The 17,895-nt window shown below is 43.5% G+C and overlaps 1 protein-coding gene and 1 non-coding gene across 11 annotated transcripts in view; one reads left to right on the top strand and one right to left on the bottom strand.

Moving 5' to 3' along the window:
* The window catches only part of LOC135516425 (calcium/calmodulin-dependent protein kinase type II delta chain), a 105,893-nt gene that overhangs the window by 28,791 nt on the left and 59,207 nt on the right, over nt 1-17,895 (top strand). For all 10 annotated transcript variants that reach the window (XM_064940727.1, XM_064940730.1, XM_064940732.1 and 7 more), the window contains one exon: nt 17,293-17,352. In XM_064940727.1, coding sequence (XP_064796799.1) covers nt 17,293-17,352 — 60 coding nt within the window. The remainder of the gene's footprint in view (nt 1-17,292; nt 17,353-17,895) is intronic.
* On the bottom strand, nt 5,417-5,492 carry trnaa-ugc (transfer RNA alanine (anticodon UGC)). The gene has a single exon. It is a non-coding gene; the product is annotated as a tRNA-Ala (tRNA).

The raw sequence follows: 17,895 nt of genomic DNA, 5'->3' as shown, positions 1-17,895 counted from the left end.
TGTTAAAAAAGAAACGGGGGGACAACTCCATATTAATGACTTTGGAATGAGATGTTTGACGAGCAGGTGCCCACGTACTTTTGGCCATGTAGTGTATGTACATCTAGGTAGGGATACAGTGACTAAGCAACAGGATAGATAATAAACAGTGGCAGCAGCGTATTTGACGAGTCAATGGAGTTAGTGCAAAAAGGGTCAATGCAAATAGTCCGGGTAGCTATTGGTTAACTATTTAGCAGTCTTATAGCTTGGGGATAGAAGCTGTCCAGGGCCCTGTTGGTTCCAGACTCGCTGCATCGGTTTTGCTTGCCGTGAAGTAGCAGAAAACAATAGACGCCAGGCTCTGTCTCACTGTGTGATCCATCAAAATCCACCACTGACACCATCAGTCACCACGGATGTAGGGATGTCATGATGTACTGTAGTTTCTGAGCTTGAATGGGGCAAGTTTCCCTGTGTAGTGAGGTTAATACCATGTCACCGTTATCATTTAGCTTCACTTTAAGGGCAGCAATAATATTTCACGGGATTGGTTAGATCTGTTGTAAATGCTGTATATTCTCCTAGCCAATACAGGGCATTGAGAATCTATTGACATTTGAGCACTCATTGGAATCTCTCAATTTCCTGACGGGACCAGCTGGGAGCCTTCTACTGTCGACGGCTATAAGCTCATCAGTGGAGTGGCTGTTCGAGTGGAAGTAATACCTCCTGTAGAGAGAGGTGTGTGTTGTATAATGAATACGTCTGGTCTCTGTCTCTCCCTGATTCTGATTGACATTGAGCTATCAAGGGGAAATCTTGTATTCAGTAATGAAATCCCTTTTTTTTTGCGCGAGAAATTAAAAACCAAGGTATCCAATTCACGCCTGGCAAATTACACTAAATGTCCCTTGAGAGCATATTATCTAAAGCAGGTTTGTCTGATTGTACAGTCTTATAATGTGTCATCATCGCTAGTCATTCAGAGAAAGCGTTTGTTTTCATGATCACAGCTCTGCAATGGTGTGTTGTCATTGGCGCATGATCCTTACAACGCAGCGTTTTCACACCATGCAGTGGCGAGACACCCTGCAGCATTGTGGGTAGTGTGCCTCTTTGCTGGACCGAAACTACATGTGTCCTTCCGTGCTCACTGAGACGAGGTGTCAAACTGTTTTCACAGTCCCTCTAGCTGTCACTTCTACACTGAGCCTTCCTCTACTCTATAAGCATAATGTTGACGATAGCAGTCACACTTTAATTATTACATATTTGACATGTGATACGGCAAGAGAGCGGGCCAGAGATAATTAGACACCTGTGATAATATGAAGTACCCTAAATGACCACTAGATGTCTTGTGATAGATTTAAATAAAATCCTTGAACGATACAAACATTCTGGTAGTTTACTGGTAAACATTTCCAGTAAAATATTCTGTCTTTGCAACCTGAGTGCTGTAGCTTGGAAAATAAAGAAATGTGACTCTGGATGACGACATAATGATGTTTGTTTGTTTCCAACATTGGGGCTGATTTCCTAAAGTTAAATCCGCTTTGTGTTTTGTTTCCTTAACACGATACTAACGAGTATCGAGACACTGGTATCGTCCCGGCCCTACTCTTTACAATGAAATTACCTTGAAATGTACACAACAAGTTGTTATTTGAATGTATTTCTGTTGCAAAGCGAAGGCTACACCTGGTGTTGTGTTATGTGCCTCTCTCTCCTGTGTGGCTCTCTAAGATGTTCCCCTGGATGTCTGTGAGATCTTGTCACACACTGTGTACCCAGTCAGTCAATGTGCGGGGGTACAGGTTAGTGACTGCATAGATGATAAACGGCGAGTAGCAGCAGTTTAAAAACGGGGGGGGGGGGGGGGGTCCAAAGTAAATAGTCCGGGTAGCCATTTTATTAATTGTTCAGCAGTCTTATGGCTTTGGGGTCAAAGCTGTTTAGGAGCCTTTTGGCCGCTTGCCATGCGGCGCCGCGGAGCTGCTTGCCGTGCGGTAGCAGAGAGCAGTCAACGACTTGGGTGACTGGAGTCTCTTTTTGTGGGGGGGGGTATATAGGTCCTGGACGGCAGGAAGCTTGGCCCCAGTGATGTACTGGGCCGTACGCACTACCCTCTAGTGCCTTAATGTCCGATGCCGAGCAGTTGCCATACCACCAATGTGTGTCTGTGAAATATGATTCTTTATGTCCTGTTGAAGTTCTGTTATTACATACTACTTGTCTTTTATGTAGAACTAATGTCTTTTTTAAATGGTGATGATTTACTGAAGCTGTTCTGTATTCTGTTAGCGGCGTTCCTGTTAGCTAATGCAGACTGCAATGATCATTGTGGATGTCTGTGGTGTGTTGGGACTGCGCTGGAAATCCGCTTGTTATAGACAACAATACAATACCCACACCTCTGTGCACTCCTCCTCCAGGGCTACTGGCTATGAAGGCTTTTACACCAGAACTATTGTTTTACCCCTCTCATTTGTGTCTGTGTAAATCTCTGTGTTCCTCTCACGCTGGGATAACTGACGGGGTGTTGTTTTGGTGTCTTATCTCCGTCGTACGCTGCCGCCCACAACTCTCTATTCCTGCCTCAGCTATTCTAGAGCCCCGAGGCTGCCACACAGGACTCCCTCGCTGTCTCTGTCTCGCGCTCTCTGTGTGTCTGTTTCATTTGTCTATTTCAGTCCTTCTTTATCTATTTATAACATTTCCTGTGTGTCTGTCCACTGTTGCGCCTGGTCTTAGCATCTTGCTCTTCACTGTCGGTCTCTCTTTCCATTTCTGTCAGTCATTTCTCTCTCTCACCTCTGTCCTCTCGCTAACACCTTGTAATTGTTTTGTTCCCGGTGGTGGATATTTTAGTCATCACTGAATGCAGTAGCTATTCTGATGATGCCTTTTGCAGGGCCTGTCATGCCAACTAGTGTCCCCCTCCTATGTCACAATGGTATTCGATAAACTATTAGCATCCGTTGCTATATCAACGGTGTAATTACCTAATGATGAACAATTTGGAGATCATTACAGCCTAAATGCTGTTCTTTTCATCATCGCTATGGAAACGGCTGATTTCCACGCCAATTTAGCTTTTTGTTGTTTGTTTGTTTAGCTTATAAAATGAAAACATTAATTCAAACTACTTTTAGGTACCTTGTTAACATTACAACATGAAATCCATGTCTTCAAAATGACATGTTTTCGTTGGCATTTTCGAAACGTAGCAATCTGCCTGACACAAAGTTTCTTACCATTACAGATCAGGAAGTCAGCTGATTTCCACTCCATTCATACACACTGGCTTGTCTGGCTGTTGTTTTTATTTCAACCTGCCCTTATCTACACTGAAATAGTAGCATTTCACTAGTCCTCTATTATGATAGAAGAAAACATTCTCACATTACTCATTAGTACACTTTTGTGGTTTAGTCGGTTAGGACATCTACTTTGTGCATGACACAAGTAATTTTTCCAACAATTGTTTACAGACAGATTATTTCACTTTTAATTCACTATCACAATTCCAATGGGTCAGAAGTTTAAGATGACTGTGCCTTTTTTAAACCGCTTGGAAAATTCCAGAAAATGATGTCATGGCTTTAGAAGCTTCTGATAGGCGAATTGAGATAATTTGAGTCAATTGGAGGTGTGCCTGTGGATGTATTTCAAGGCCGACCTTCAAACTCCGTGCCTCTTTGCTTTACTTTTCATGGGAAAATCAAAGGAAATCAGCCAAAACCTCAGGGGGGAAAAACTGGACCTCCACAAGTCTGGTTCATCTTTGGGAGCAATTTCCAAATGCCAGAAGGTACCACGTTCATCTGTACAAACAATGGCACGCGAGTATAAACACCATGGAACCACGCAGCCATCATACCTCTCAGGAAGGAGACGCGGTCTGTCTCCTAGAGATGAGCGTACTTTGATGCGAAAACTGCGAAACAATCCCAGAACAACAGCAAAAGACTGTGTGAATATGTTGGAGGAAACGGGTACAAAAGTATCTATATCCACAGTAAAACGAGTCCTATATTGACATAACCTGAAAGGCCGCTTAGCAAATAAGAAGCCACTGCTCCAAAAAAGCCAGACTACGGTTTGCAACTGCACATGGGGACAAAGATCATACTTTTTGGAGAAATGTCCTCTGGTCTGATGAAACAAAAATATAACTTTTTGGCCATAATGAGCATCGTTATGTTTGGAAGAAAAAGGGGGAGGCTTGCAAGCCGAAGAACACCATCCCAACCGTGAAGCACGGGGGTCTCAGCATCATGTTGTGGGGGTACTTTGCTGCAGGAAGGACTGGAGCACTTCACAAAATAGATGGCATCATGAGGATTGACAATTATGTAGATATATTGAAGCAACGTCTCAAGACATCAGTCAGGAAGTTAAAGCTTGGTCGTGACCCCAAGCATACTTCCAAAGTTGTGGCAAAATGGCTTAAGGACAACAAAGTCAAGGTATTGGAGTGGCCATCACAAAGCCCAGACCTCAATCCTATAGAACATGTGTGAGCAGAACTGAAAAAGCATGTGCGAGCAAGGAGGCCTACAAACCTGACTCAGTTACACCAGCTCTGTCAGGAGGAATGGGCCAAAATTCATTGGGCCAACTTATTGTTGAAGGCTACCCGAAACGTTTGACCCATGTTAAACAATTTAATTGCAATGCTACCAAATACTAATTGAGTGTATGTAAACGTCTGACCCACTGGGAATGTGATGAAAGAAATAAAAGCTAAAATCATTCTCTCTACTCTGACATTTCACATTCTTAAAATTAAGTGGTGATCCTAACTGACCTAATTTTTACTAGGATTAAATGTCAGGAATTGTGAACTGAGTTTAAATGTATGTAAACTTTTGACTTCAACTGTGTGTGTGTGTGTGTGTGTGTGTGTGTGTCCTAGGATACAACACTGATTAATATGGAACAAATAAATACCATCAAAGGAAAACTTACAACAATGAACACCTTGTGAAACAGCTGTGAACCAACCTGCCAATATTTTAATACAAACTTGGATTGTTTTTAGTAAAGTTGTCATTCATTTATCAGTTGTTGTGTTTTTTGGGGGGGGGGGGGGCACTCATTGCAATCGGACTAAAATACTGAATTCTGGTGTGTGGAATATAGCGGTGGTGTTGCTGTGTGGGTGGGAGGTTCTGCCTGTCACTAGTTCTCAACAGGCCGCCAGTTTCAGAAGGGGGACTTGAAGAGGGAGGCTACAAAGTCCAGGCACTTCTGCTCTCTTTGTTTGCAGTGCCAGTGTGCTTAGTTAATCTGTGTAGCTCACATATTAGGTGCCCAGTATGATAGAACAACTTTCTTAGCAGATAATAATATAATATATCCCATTTAGCAGACGCTTTTGTCCAAAGCGACTTACAAGTCGGCTGGGGCCACTACTTTTACATATGGGTGGTCCCAGTGGGAATCGAACCCACGACGCTTGGCGTTGCAAGCGCCATGCTCTACCGACTGAGCCACACAGGACCCCCATGACAACAGTAACTATTGATGATGTAATGAAAAGTTGGAGGGTGGTTGGTAATGGAGGACATCCTGTGGATCTGGCAGAACCCTTTGGTCCTGGAGAACAGGAGCAGAGTTGAAGGGAACAGGGTAGGAGACAGACACATAAACAAGCAAACACACAGGTTACACTTTACTGTGAGAACATTTGATGGAAAGGGGGATACCTTGGCAGTTGTGCACTGGAATGTGTTTTCCTGCTGTTTAACCCAACTCCTCTGAATCAGAGAGGTGCGGGGAGCTGCCTTAATCAACATCCAAGTCTCCCGCTCCCGGGGAACAGTGTGTTAACTGCCTTGTCAGCTCGGCGATTCGATCCAGCAACCTTTCGGTTACTGTCCCAACGCTCTAACTCCAAGGCTACGATTAGCGCAGTGCTCTAAATAGGAGATACTTTTCAACTCTTTTGGAAGGTACAGCCTACCTCAAGCTGGTTCCCCTCTGACTCAGAGCATTGAAAATCAGACTGATCCAAATTCACTGGTTCTGGGGGACGGGTTACTTTTATTTATTTTTATAAGCTTAGCATAACTGCCATTTATTGCGTTCTTAAATGTCAACCAAAGCTTAACATACCTTGTATGAATTCAACAAAATTCTAAGATGTATTTAAACTAGTAGGAAATCAACTAAAAGTATTGAACTTGGGCAAATTAATGCATTTTCTAATAAGTTCATCTTAAGACATGAACAAAATGCATCAGTGATTTGTTTTTTCCTGCATTTTTCTGGAAGGATACAGGACTGGACCTGTCTGTGTGGTGCACGTATGTCATGTCTACAGTCTGTGTAGCCATTAGCGATGAATGATAACTGTCTGTTGTTGGATGGAAACTCAATGAAATATTAACCACAAAGTAGCCTATGCCAACCTGCCAGAATGTTATCATGATTATTTGTGTCAATCCAGTGGTCATTTGTTTTGCAATCACATGACCGCTAACATTCCCCCAGATCTCAAACGTGGTCTCCTGATGTGGTTTAAGCATTGTTTTGGACTTAGACCATCCAATTAAGTTTTTTTTTCTATTAGAAAAGTGTTATTTGTGAAAAACTGGGGGAAATGGAGAACTGAAATTTCGATTGGTTTAAAAAAAAAAAAGAGTTCATAGGGCCCTAGTTTTTGTATCTCCACTCGTTGTCGTCTCTCTCTCTCCTCCTCCTTCCTCCTCTCTCCATTCGCTCTCGCTCATTCCTCCTTTCTCTGTGTCCACCTTTTAAAAAAAATAAATCTCTTTGCCTCCCATCTCCTCTCTCTCCTTCCACTTCTCCCTCCCTCTTTCTCCTCTCTGATACCTGCTGTCTGTCACATTGCAGGTGGAAGTGGCAGTCTAGACTTAAGGACCACCCTTTGCAACACTTTATTTTCGCTGCCTTGGCAACACAGCCGAGAGAAGCAGCGAGTCAGGATGGTGTGTTCTCACCTCTCCCATATTTCAGCCAGCACTGCTATTGTGTAGTGTGGTCTTTGAAAAAGTTGGTCGCCTTGTCTGGTTTGGGCCAGGGCTCAGGGTGATGAGAGAGAGGGAGAGAGAGAGGAAGATCCTCTTTAGAATGGAGGGGAGATTAGGGCTTTAGCTGCATCCAGGCAGCGTGTTTGTTTTACTTACCTGTGTGTGTGTGTGTGTGTGTGTGTGCGCGTTTTAAGTGGATTAGGCAGGTGTACGTGTCTGCATGCCAGTTGTGTGTGTGTGTGTGTGTGGAGCAGGACTGGTGTTCAGTGTCTGTGCCTGGGGAGGACCGACTGAGACGGACTACCTGAGTGTGAGCTGAATACTGAACAAGGGACAGCTCTCCTGCCTCTGATTGAGGATCAATTTCAGGGTTTAGAAAAGAGACATTTCTGCAACTGCTACAGACACGTATTCAGCCTTTTGCATAACTCTTGCATTTATTTTAACATGTTCATTCATTTAATTGGTTAGTTCATTCATTCACTCATTTTGCTTGTTTGTTCATTTATTCACCCACTCACAAACCATTTCCAGATAGGATATTTGACTGCTCTCTCCCCCTCATCCCTATCTCCTGCCATCCCTCCATCTCATTTTCTAACACATTTGTTTGTTATTCAAACCTGTAGCTGTGTGTCCCATCTTTCTCTCTGCCTGAAACAGGTTGACATCTTGTTTTGCATAATATTTCCCCCTGGCCATTCTGTGGTATGGGAAAACACTTTGTTATATAATCATCATACTGAAGGCAAAACTGTCTTTATGTGCCTGTAGCCTTAATACATCCTCCATCTTTGTTATTATGGTAATTACAGTACATTTTATGTCACTGTAGGTTTAGCACTTGTATACTCTCATACTGTACCAGTCAAACGTTTGTACACATCTACTCATTCCAGGGTTTTTCTTTATTTTTACTATTTTCTACATTGTAGAATAATGAAGACCTCAAAACGATGAGTAAAACACATATGGAATCATGTCGTAACCAAGAGTGTTAAACAAATCCAAATATATTCAAAGTAGCCACCCTTTTGCCTTGATGACAGATTTGCACACTCTTGGCATTCTCTCAACCAGCTTCATGAGGTAGTCATTTGGACTTCATTTCAATTAACAGGTGTGCCTTGTTAATTTGTGCAATTTCTTATCTCAATGCATTTGAGCCAATCAGTTGTGACAAGGTAGGGGTGGTATACAGAAGATGGACCTATTTGGTAAAATACCATTGTCCACAATCACCCAACCCTGAGAGATTGTTTGGGATGAGTTTGACCGCAGAGTGAAGGAAACAAAGCCAACAAATGCTCAGCATATGTGGGAACTCATTCAAGACTGTTGGAAAAGCATTCCAGGTGAAGCTGGTTGAGTGTGCCAAAGCTGTCAAGGCAAAAGTTTGCTACTTTGGACAATCTCAAATATAAAATATATTTTGATTTGTCTATCACTTTTTTGCTTACTACATGATTCCATGTGTAATTTCATAGTTTTGATGTCTTCACTATTCTACAATGTAAAAATAAAGAACCTCTTGAATGAGTGGCTGTGTCCAAGCTTTTGACTGGTACTATATGTGCTCAGAACAGTTTGGGGGGGGGGGTAACTTAACACTGGGCAACAACATTCAGACCGTATGGAATATAATGCCGCTGTTGTGTTGAGGCTGTGTTCTTTGATCCTGGATGTCCTCAGGGCCTATGTCTGACAGTGGGTCTGTCTGAGAGAGACTGTATGCACATAAACAAGTCAGTGAACAGTGTAGCAGACTGTCTCGCCCCTGGCAATCAGACCTTATTGAGGAGATTAGTGGGAGGGAGAGAGAAGGGGACACGCACACATTGGTATTACAGTGACATGCACTGACTACCTGTTCCTGCCGAGGGTCGGGAGTTCGTTGACTAAGACCACACACACTAGCAAAGTCTGTTCCTCTCCATATTTAGTTGACTCATTTGACAGACATACTATATATGGACCCCCCACCCACCGGTCCTTTTTATGCATGTATGTGTGTGTGAACTCCAGTCATGGTTGTTTTTGTCCATTGGGCTATCATAAGTACTGTAGGTTGCACTGACCATCACGGTGTGCATGCAGAATTTACCAGGGTTACATTCTGTATCTCTGTAATGTCTCTGTTCTGATGGGGATTCTGTCAGATTCTCTCCTTTACTGCGACTCTGTTCTCATCACATAATTGCCCTTGGTCTGCCAGGGTCTGTAAAATCTGCTGCACAGATTAATATTGTGTGTGAGCTGAAGAGCGGCCAGCGTATGGATCAGCAAAAGAGGGTCTTAGGCTTCTGTGACGTCACACACTGGGGTGAGCAGCACATCATCATAGAAACACTCATTTTATCACCGAGTCATCATCGCCGTATCATGAGGCTAAGGGTGTTCCCGCTCCAGTGCCCGTCTATCTAGAGCTCGCCTCTGTCTTTTTTTCTATTTGGCTGACACACACGAAGACAGGCATTTCCCTCTACCCCTATCCCCTAAAGACCAAAGTAGACAGCCAGGATCCTCGGGGGGGGGCGGGCGGGCGGGCGGGCGGGCATGTCCCCCTTTTGCTCTATTTTGGTGGCCTCTGGCACATTGTAACGCCTTGATTCCATCAATTATTGAATACGTTATTGAGTTTACCTCCCAGATTGGAAAAATGTGTTATGGTATTGTGTTTACAATTTAACATAGTGAGATCATATGAATCCAGCGTATTGTTAGTAGTTTTGGATATCGTCTTGGCCAAAGCCTATATGATCAGCGCTATTTTCTAGGAGAACATTAAACCTCAATTTTTTTTATTTTATTTTTTTTTACATTTTAACGTGTCTTTTTTAAGAGCAAAGTATTTTACTGCAAGATATGAATTTGCCACAATTATGTATTTTATTACATCATAAAGTGCCAAAATGATCTTAAATGTATTAAAGGTTACATTTAAAATCAAAAGAATTGTGATGGCACTATTTCAAATGGAAAAATTGGTCTCTTAAGTAAACAGAACAGATGCTCCATTAATTTGTGACCATACGTGTTTAGAGCGAGAATGGCATCAGTTCAATTAAAGAATTTCATCAGGTGTTTGCTACTCTTTTGTAAATTGCATAATAACATTTATTAAAAAAATTGCTTGATTAACAACTGACCCACAGATTTCTTTTTAAATAATCTTGTAAGAGTCTGCTGACTTCCACAGGCTTCAAGCTTCCTATTTAAGAGGCATTTTCTCAGCTATCTGCAATACAGGAATGACTGAAGAATGAAACAGGTGTTCATCATGGCCTTCGCTACACAGGAAACAGCAGTTGACTGGTCCATTGTCAACATGTTGATCTAGATCAATGTCTTTCAAAATAACATACAAGTATCGTTAGCTTTTTTTAAACAATTAAATCCGTTTTCTTTTATTATATTTTGGACCAGAGTGAGGCTCTCTCTCCACCAGCCTACATATTGTTCCTGCAGTGAGAAGGATTTGCTATTTTCATCTGCTGTTTTAATAATTTATCTGCAGTTGATCGCTAAAAATCCTACCAGTATGCAAATTAGGGAGTCAAATGAATTGATCTCTTACCGATGTGATACGGTAGGATACTGAAGAGTCACTCACATAAAGGTCACTGCCTGGCATGTCCTGATGGACTTCATATCGGCAATACAAATGAGATCTTCAGTTGTCCCGACGCGATGGACGTATATAAATAACTACGTTATGAATGGGAAGGCAATATGAGATCGACTTTATTCAGTCAGCTCAACACCTTTTATAAACTAGTCAGGCTCGCTGCTCGTCAATCAAAGCACAGTAAGCCTATTCGCCAGCACTTCGTGGCTGCATATGAAACACGCAAAATAAAATAAATTAATGTGCTGAAAGAAGCCACTAGGAAGTTTTTCTGTAATTGTTGCTAGCCGGCCATCCAGAACCACAACAACTCACAGACTTCTACCCCATTGAAGCATGAGCTTCGTTTTCGTGGCTTTAAAGAAAATGAATGAACGTTCCAGAAAACAACAGGCTAAGTGGATTTCGACTCATCATCATCACCACATTGAATGGGACGTGCAAATTGACTCACATAGACGACGGAGCATCATGCTCTCTCACTCCGCATAAAGACATTTGACTGCAACCACAGAGTGCACACACGCGCACGCACAGGAGGCGGACAGACAGACTTTCAAACCAGTAGTGTTTCACTGTCATCGCACACTTTGACAAGTGCCTGTCCCATCAATAGAGCTCTAGAAGATGCATATCGTCAATCTAGCCGGACAGGGTTTGGCAGACCTTTTTTTTTGTATTTACAAATTGTAAAAAAGTTCCGTAGATAATTTAACACCATACCCAAACTGGCCGGGCGCAATGGTGCGTAAATTGATTTTGTCTCTCCACACCAAAAGCTGTCAAAACAAACTCTGAACCAATTATATTAATTTGGGCACTGATCGAAAAGCTTTTAATTTTTTTATTTATTATGGCAATTTAGCTAGCTAGCTTTCAGTTGTCCTATTTAGCTAGCTTGCTGTTGCTAGCTAATTTGTTCTGGGATTAAATATTGTTGTTATTTTACCTGAAATGCACAAATGTCCTCTACTCTGACAATTAATCCACACATAAAACAGTCAACTGAATCGTCTCTAGTCATTTCCTCCTTCCAGGCTTTTTCTTCTTTGGACTTTATATGGCGATTGGCATCTAACTGTAATAATTACCACGTGAATTCAGTTAATCTTTCAATCACCCAGGTGGGTAAAACCAATGAGGAGATGGCCCGTGGGTATCTGCTTCTATAAACCAATGCTGCGTTCAGCATCACAAATAGAACTGACTTCTATTTTAGTGCTTGGCAACGCAGACGCTCTTTGGTTGGTGCACGCAATTATTGAATAACATGTTTAAATTTGTTTTGCAACGCTAGCGCACGTGATGTGAGAGGTGCGGTCAGCATGTCATTTAAGAGGAACATTTGTGTGTAATGGGCTGTATAGCCGACAACACACGTGTGCCACTCTTCAATTGCCTGGGTTTATAAGCCCGGCCATGCTGTGGCCTAGTTTCAATGGCAATTAATTCAGGCTATCGATTTCTCTTACAAAGTGCTGTAAAGACAATGTCTTGCGATAAATGATGGCCCATTTTTATTTTAATGGACCAGTCTGCTTTTGAAGCTGTCTTCTAATGAGGGACTACCCTGGAGCCTCTGATACTTTCAGGGTGACTTGCACAAACTTCCTGTCTCGCTTTTAATGTTGAGCTGTTTTTCTTTTTAGTCCTTTTTATTTATTTTATTCTTCTCACTGCCTGTCTCCAGAAAATAATTGGCTCCCTATTTAAATCAGTCTGACTGTGCTGCCAAGACCGACAGTCTGGTGTGAAGTCGCCCAGAAGAAGCTGAGGAAGTGGGGTTTGGGAATCCTGGTTCCATTTATTTTCTCCTGTAACGTTAAGTACCCAGCTCGTCACCATTGGGCTTACTTCAGCCATCACAACACCCCACCTTCAGCCTAGCTCTGCATCAACAGGTAGGGAAGAAATGGCATGAGGGGAATGCGCTTTAAAACCTCTACAGGATCGGTGGGTCCCCCATGGGACAGTTGAGCTAACGCGTATAGCATGCGGTTGTAAGTAACAAGAACATTTCCCAGGACATAGACATATCTGATATTAGCAGAAAGCTTTAAATTCTTGTTCATCTAACTGCACTGTCCAATTTACATGAGCTATTACAGTGAAAGAATACCATACTATTGTTTGAGAAGAGTGCACAGTTATGAACTTAAAGATGTTAATAGGCCAATGTTTAGGCACATGTTTGCAGTCTTGATACAACATTTTGAACAGAAATACAATGATTCATTGATCAGTCTAAAACTTTGCATGTATAAAATCTGAACTGCACTTGGGCTGGAATAATAAATGATGGCCTTTCTCTTGCATTTCAAAGATTTCTTTGTATTATCTTTTACCAGATCTAATGTGTTTTATTTTCCCACATTTAATTTCACATTTCCATATACTTCAAAATGTTTCCTTTCTAATCCTTGCTTCCGGTCCTGAGCTACAGGCAGTTAGATTTGGGTATGTCATTTTACGTGAGAAATAAAAAAAATTGTCCGATCCTTAAGAGGATCATCATTATTAATGATCCTAACAGGTCAAGACACCGATAAATTGGCCTCTTCAAGGCGTTGGGGACTGAGAATCCACTGGACCTGAGGGCAGCAGCGATACCAGATGTGCTAGATTTTCATCATGTCAGTGACTGAGGATGGGGTTGATTGCAGTGAAAATAGCTGCTGCCCCTGTTCCTCAGGCCTGACAGCATTCTCTCTTGCTCATCTGGGGCTGACGAACGTTTAAATAGGTCAGCTCTGGGGAGAATCACACCACACGGTTTTAGTTGTGTTGCTCATTTTTAAAATCACTCCACCTGAAGCTGTTAATGAGAGAAGGATGGCGAGTCCGCCTCTTTGTGTGTCACATTTATGACGCTGCAGACCAAATGCATCATCTGATTGACATCATTTATGGTAGTCGGATTGAGGAACTACATAGGGGTTTCAAGTTCGATCTTGCAAATCATGTTTTTGTCGAGTGTTTGTGGGGGGGGGGGGGGATTGACGTTTACATGGTCTCTCTGTATAGGTCAATTGAAATCCCCATGTCGGAAATGAAATACCATAATAACATGGAGTTCATTATTCTCACCAGAGCTACTCACTAAAGGTGTATGGAACAGAATGGGGTCAGAATATGATGATGATGATGATGAAGACGGAGGAGAGTAAGCAGGTGTAAACCCTGTTACGTCACAGATTGGGAGCATGCTGCCTTGGGATGAGAAAGGGGGCGACGGGAGAGAATGGGAGCACGCCAAAGTCCACCCGGCGATCGGGATTACCGCCCTGTAAAAGCACACCTGATTGGTGCAATTTGGGATTAGACGTTTAAAACAAGACGTGATTGGAGAGCTCATTAGCGAAGCTACCGCGTCACATCTGGCTCAAGTAGCAGGGATTACAACCATAGAAAAACACATCTGATTGGAGGAGCACAGATTACAGGCCTGTAAAAGCAAACCTGATTGGAGAAATGGAAATGTGGCTGCTGTGAATAGACATCCGATTGGTGTGTGTAGGATCATGGCATTTGAGTCAGATTGGATGGGAAAGCTTCCAGGCCCTGTGAAGTTTACGTCTGACTGTGGATTAGAGCTGCACAAATGCATCATAGGTCCTAAAAATAGCATGTGGTCTCTAGAATAATCTCACAACGGATCAGACATGGTCCAATATGGCTCACACACACACACACACATAGACACACACACACAGATTCACTGACATATCTGTAGTATTGATCTGGCATTAACCTAGAGTTGATGAGGATCTGGTCATTGACCCAGTCTCACATGCTCGCAATACCTGCCTGTCCACCTGTTCTGAACTATTGCGCGCCCCCTGCAGGTGAAAGATGGCAGTGCACCCCCATAGAATTGCCTATGGCGACGCCTTTGGAATTCCACATGGATACACCGAACACAACACATGTATCTAACCTGAACATGAACCACTTCTTTTATTCACTTTTACTTTACATTTCAAATGTCACAGCAAGAAAGGGGATCTTCAACTCTACACATGTTGACAAAGGCCTACCTACAGGGTTAGAGTCAATTCCATTGTAATTCCAGTCAATTCTGGAAGTACACTGACATTTCAATGCTTTTCAATGAAGACTGTTTTGAATTGTAATTTGGTTTGCTTTCTGTATTGGCTGGAATTTAAATTGAATTGACCCCAACCCTGCCAACATGTAACATAAACATTCAGGCCCCGTACGCTGCCTTTTCATTTATTCATAACCCCCTGCGCTCTCCTAACCCTTTGCCCCGAACACACTGTCTACCTCTGACTCACTCACACAGTGTCCCTCAGGTAACCTTTTGTCGTTAAGCCAAACTTGTTTATCAAGCATTAATAATACAGCATACTTGCCGGCAACGAGTCCGTCGTTAATTCTTTAAATTGGGGTTCAAAATGAATTCAAAATGAGCTACCATGTGGCTATTTACCTCCTCAACTTTTGTGAAACCACTTTTGATTTATCTGTGAAGGACACGCCGCGCTACACTTTAAATTTGGTTAATTTCCTGGTTCTGTCGGCTGAATTTATTCATGTCAAATAATTTACTGGTCGCAGAGGTTGTCCACATGAAAGATGAAAGCAACACCTGGAGGAATTGCAATAGTGAATAACCTTGATGAATTTAAATGTTTTAAGTGGTTTTCAAATACTTGCCCTTTTATAGTAAATGAGAATGTTCCCTGGGGTACCAGTTGAGGTACCAGTATCGTGTTGAAATGAATAGCACTTGATATTCACATCTCAATTAACTCGCGTCACATTTAATTCACACATGGACGTGTTATTATTGCAAAGTGGTCGTTGAGCAGTCCTAAGTGTTGCAGTGATATCCTGTTGGCAGCATGATGAATATAGTGTGAAAAATACTGTCTAGATGAGCTCACCAGATGTGCATGCTAACATTACTCTTCCCTGAAGTGGGGTGGGGGACCAGATTTCACAGTGGACTGCCATCAGCCTAGTAGCTCCACTCTTAAGACATCTGGTGACTGATCAAAACACGTAAACAAAGGAGCGAAGGTAAAGGTGAATACAGAGCGACGATATCCGCCCGTTGTGTTTGTGTGTAAAGCCCAGAGAACATAACACTACTGTTCCAACAGGCCATTCAGTTCCATTCTCTGACCGTTCATCTAGTTCCTAATGAATCATGTTGGATTGGGAAGTCATGGTGGCCGTTCATCTAGTTCCTAATGAATCATGTTGGATTGGGAAGTTATGGTGACCCTTCATCTCGTTCCTAATGAATCATGTTGGATTGGGAAGTCATGGTGGCCGTTCATCTCATTCTGCTGTAAGGTGAAAGTGATGGGATTTACTGTAGTACTGTAGCCATTACTCTGGTATCAGGAAACTGGACTGTAATCTGACCCTACTGGATTTACAGATCATGAACCGGCTTGTACTTTTGGCGTTGTGTATCATTTACGCTACTTTGGCGTCTGGGAATGGAACACGGAAGCCACATGGAATACCTTTTTTAGCGTGGTCACTGTTAGCGTGGTCACTGTTAGCGTGGTCCCTGTTAGCGTGGTCCCTGTTAGCGTGGTCACTGTTAGCGTGGTCACTGTTAGCGTGGTCCCTGTTAGCGTGGTCACTGTTAGCGTGGTCACTGTTAGCGTGGTCACTGTTAGCGTGGTCACTGTTAGCGTGGTCCCTGTTAGCGTGGTCCCTGTTAGCGTGGTCACTGTTAGCGTGGTCACTGTTAGCGTGGTCCCTGTTAGCGTGGTCCCTGTTAGCGTGGTCCCTGTTAGCGTGGTCCCTGTTAGCGTGGTCACTGTTAGCGTGGTCACTGTTAGCGTGGTCCCTGTTAGCGTGGTCACTGTTAGCGTGGTCACTGTTAGCGTGGTCACTGTTAGCGTGGTCACTGTTAGCGTGGTCCCTGTTAGCGTGGTCCCTGTTAGCGTGGTCACTGTTAGCGTGGTCACTGTTAGCGTGGTCCCTGTTAGCGTGGTCACTGTTAGCGTGGTCACTGTTAGCGTGGTCACTGTTAGCGTGGTCCCTGTTAGCGTGGTCCCTGTTAGCGTGGTCACTGTTAGCGTGGTCACTGTTAGCGTGGTCCCTGTTAGCGTGGTCCCTGTTAGCGTGGTCACTGTTAGCGTGGTCACTGTTAGCGTGGTCCCTGTTAGCGTGGTCCCTGTTAGCGTGGTCCCTGTTAGCGTGGTCACTGTTAGCGTGGTCACTGTTAGCGTGGTCACTGTTAGCGTGGTCACTGTTAGCGTGGTCCCTGTTAGCGTGGTCCCTGTTAGCGTGGTCACTGTTAGCGTGGTCACTGTTAGCGTGGTCACTGTTAGCGTGGTCACTGTTAGCGTGGTCCCTGTTAGCGTGGTCCCTGTTAGCGTGGTCCCTGTTAGCGTGGTCACTGTTAGCGTGGTCACTGTTAGCGTGGTCCCTGTTAGCGTGGTCCCTGTTAGCGTGGTCCCTGTTAGCGTGGTCCCTGTTAGCGTGGTCCCTGTTAGCGTGGTCACTGTTAGCGTGGTCACTGTTATGTGAAAACCGGAGAACAGGATCAGGCTTCTTGTCTTTACAACCCAAGAGAAGATGACACTAACTCCGTAACTACAACGTGAGAGAATGCCAGTCTTTGGGGTTAAGGTGTGTGTGTGTGTGTGTGCGCCTCAAAGACTGACACCTTCTGTTTTGTCTCTCCTATAGATCACCAGAAGCTGGAGAGAGAGGCCAGGATTTGTCGTCTGCTCAAGCACCCCAATATCGGTTAGTCAAATACTGTACAAGTCTAACATCTGTGAATCAGTGTTCCACCTTCAGTTCCTCACCTTCTCCTGACCTCCACTCCCCTGTCCCTGACCTTTTAACCTCTTTCCTCTCCTTCACATTTAATCCCCCTCCTCTTTCTGTTCAATGTGCCAGCTGGCACTTCACTGGTAGCAGTAAGACAATCACACTGTTATTCCATAATACACATGCGGGCGGGCGCGCGCCACACACACACACACACACACACACACACACACACACTTGACCGTCTGTCTCAGTCCTGGCCAGCCCACTGTGCCGGGGAAACTGGCCCATCATCCATGGCAAAAAAACGAGTTCGAAAGGACCGGCCTTTTGCCTGGTAAAACCGCAATGTGTCCATCCCCAAGATATCTCACGCCTCAGGGATAAACCCCCACCACACACTCCCATGTAGGCTATCCCCATTTTGAAGGGAACCAACCTTGATACGCCCCAAAGCCATTTTTAGGTGGATCCTGGGTAAATAAACATTGAAAGTCTGTTTAAAACCAGACCTCG

This window comes from Oncorhynchus masou, chromosome 27, assembly GCF_036934945.1.
Source record: "Oncorhynchus masou masou isolate Uvic2021 chromosome 27, UVic_Omas_1.1, whole genome shotgun sequence".
Taxonomy (NCBI): Eukaryota; Metazoa; Chordata; class Actinopteri; order Salmoniformes; family Salmonidae; genus Oncorhynchus; species Oncorhynchus masou.
This window is presented reverse-complemented; position numbering and strand designations above follow the sequence as displayed.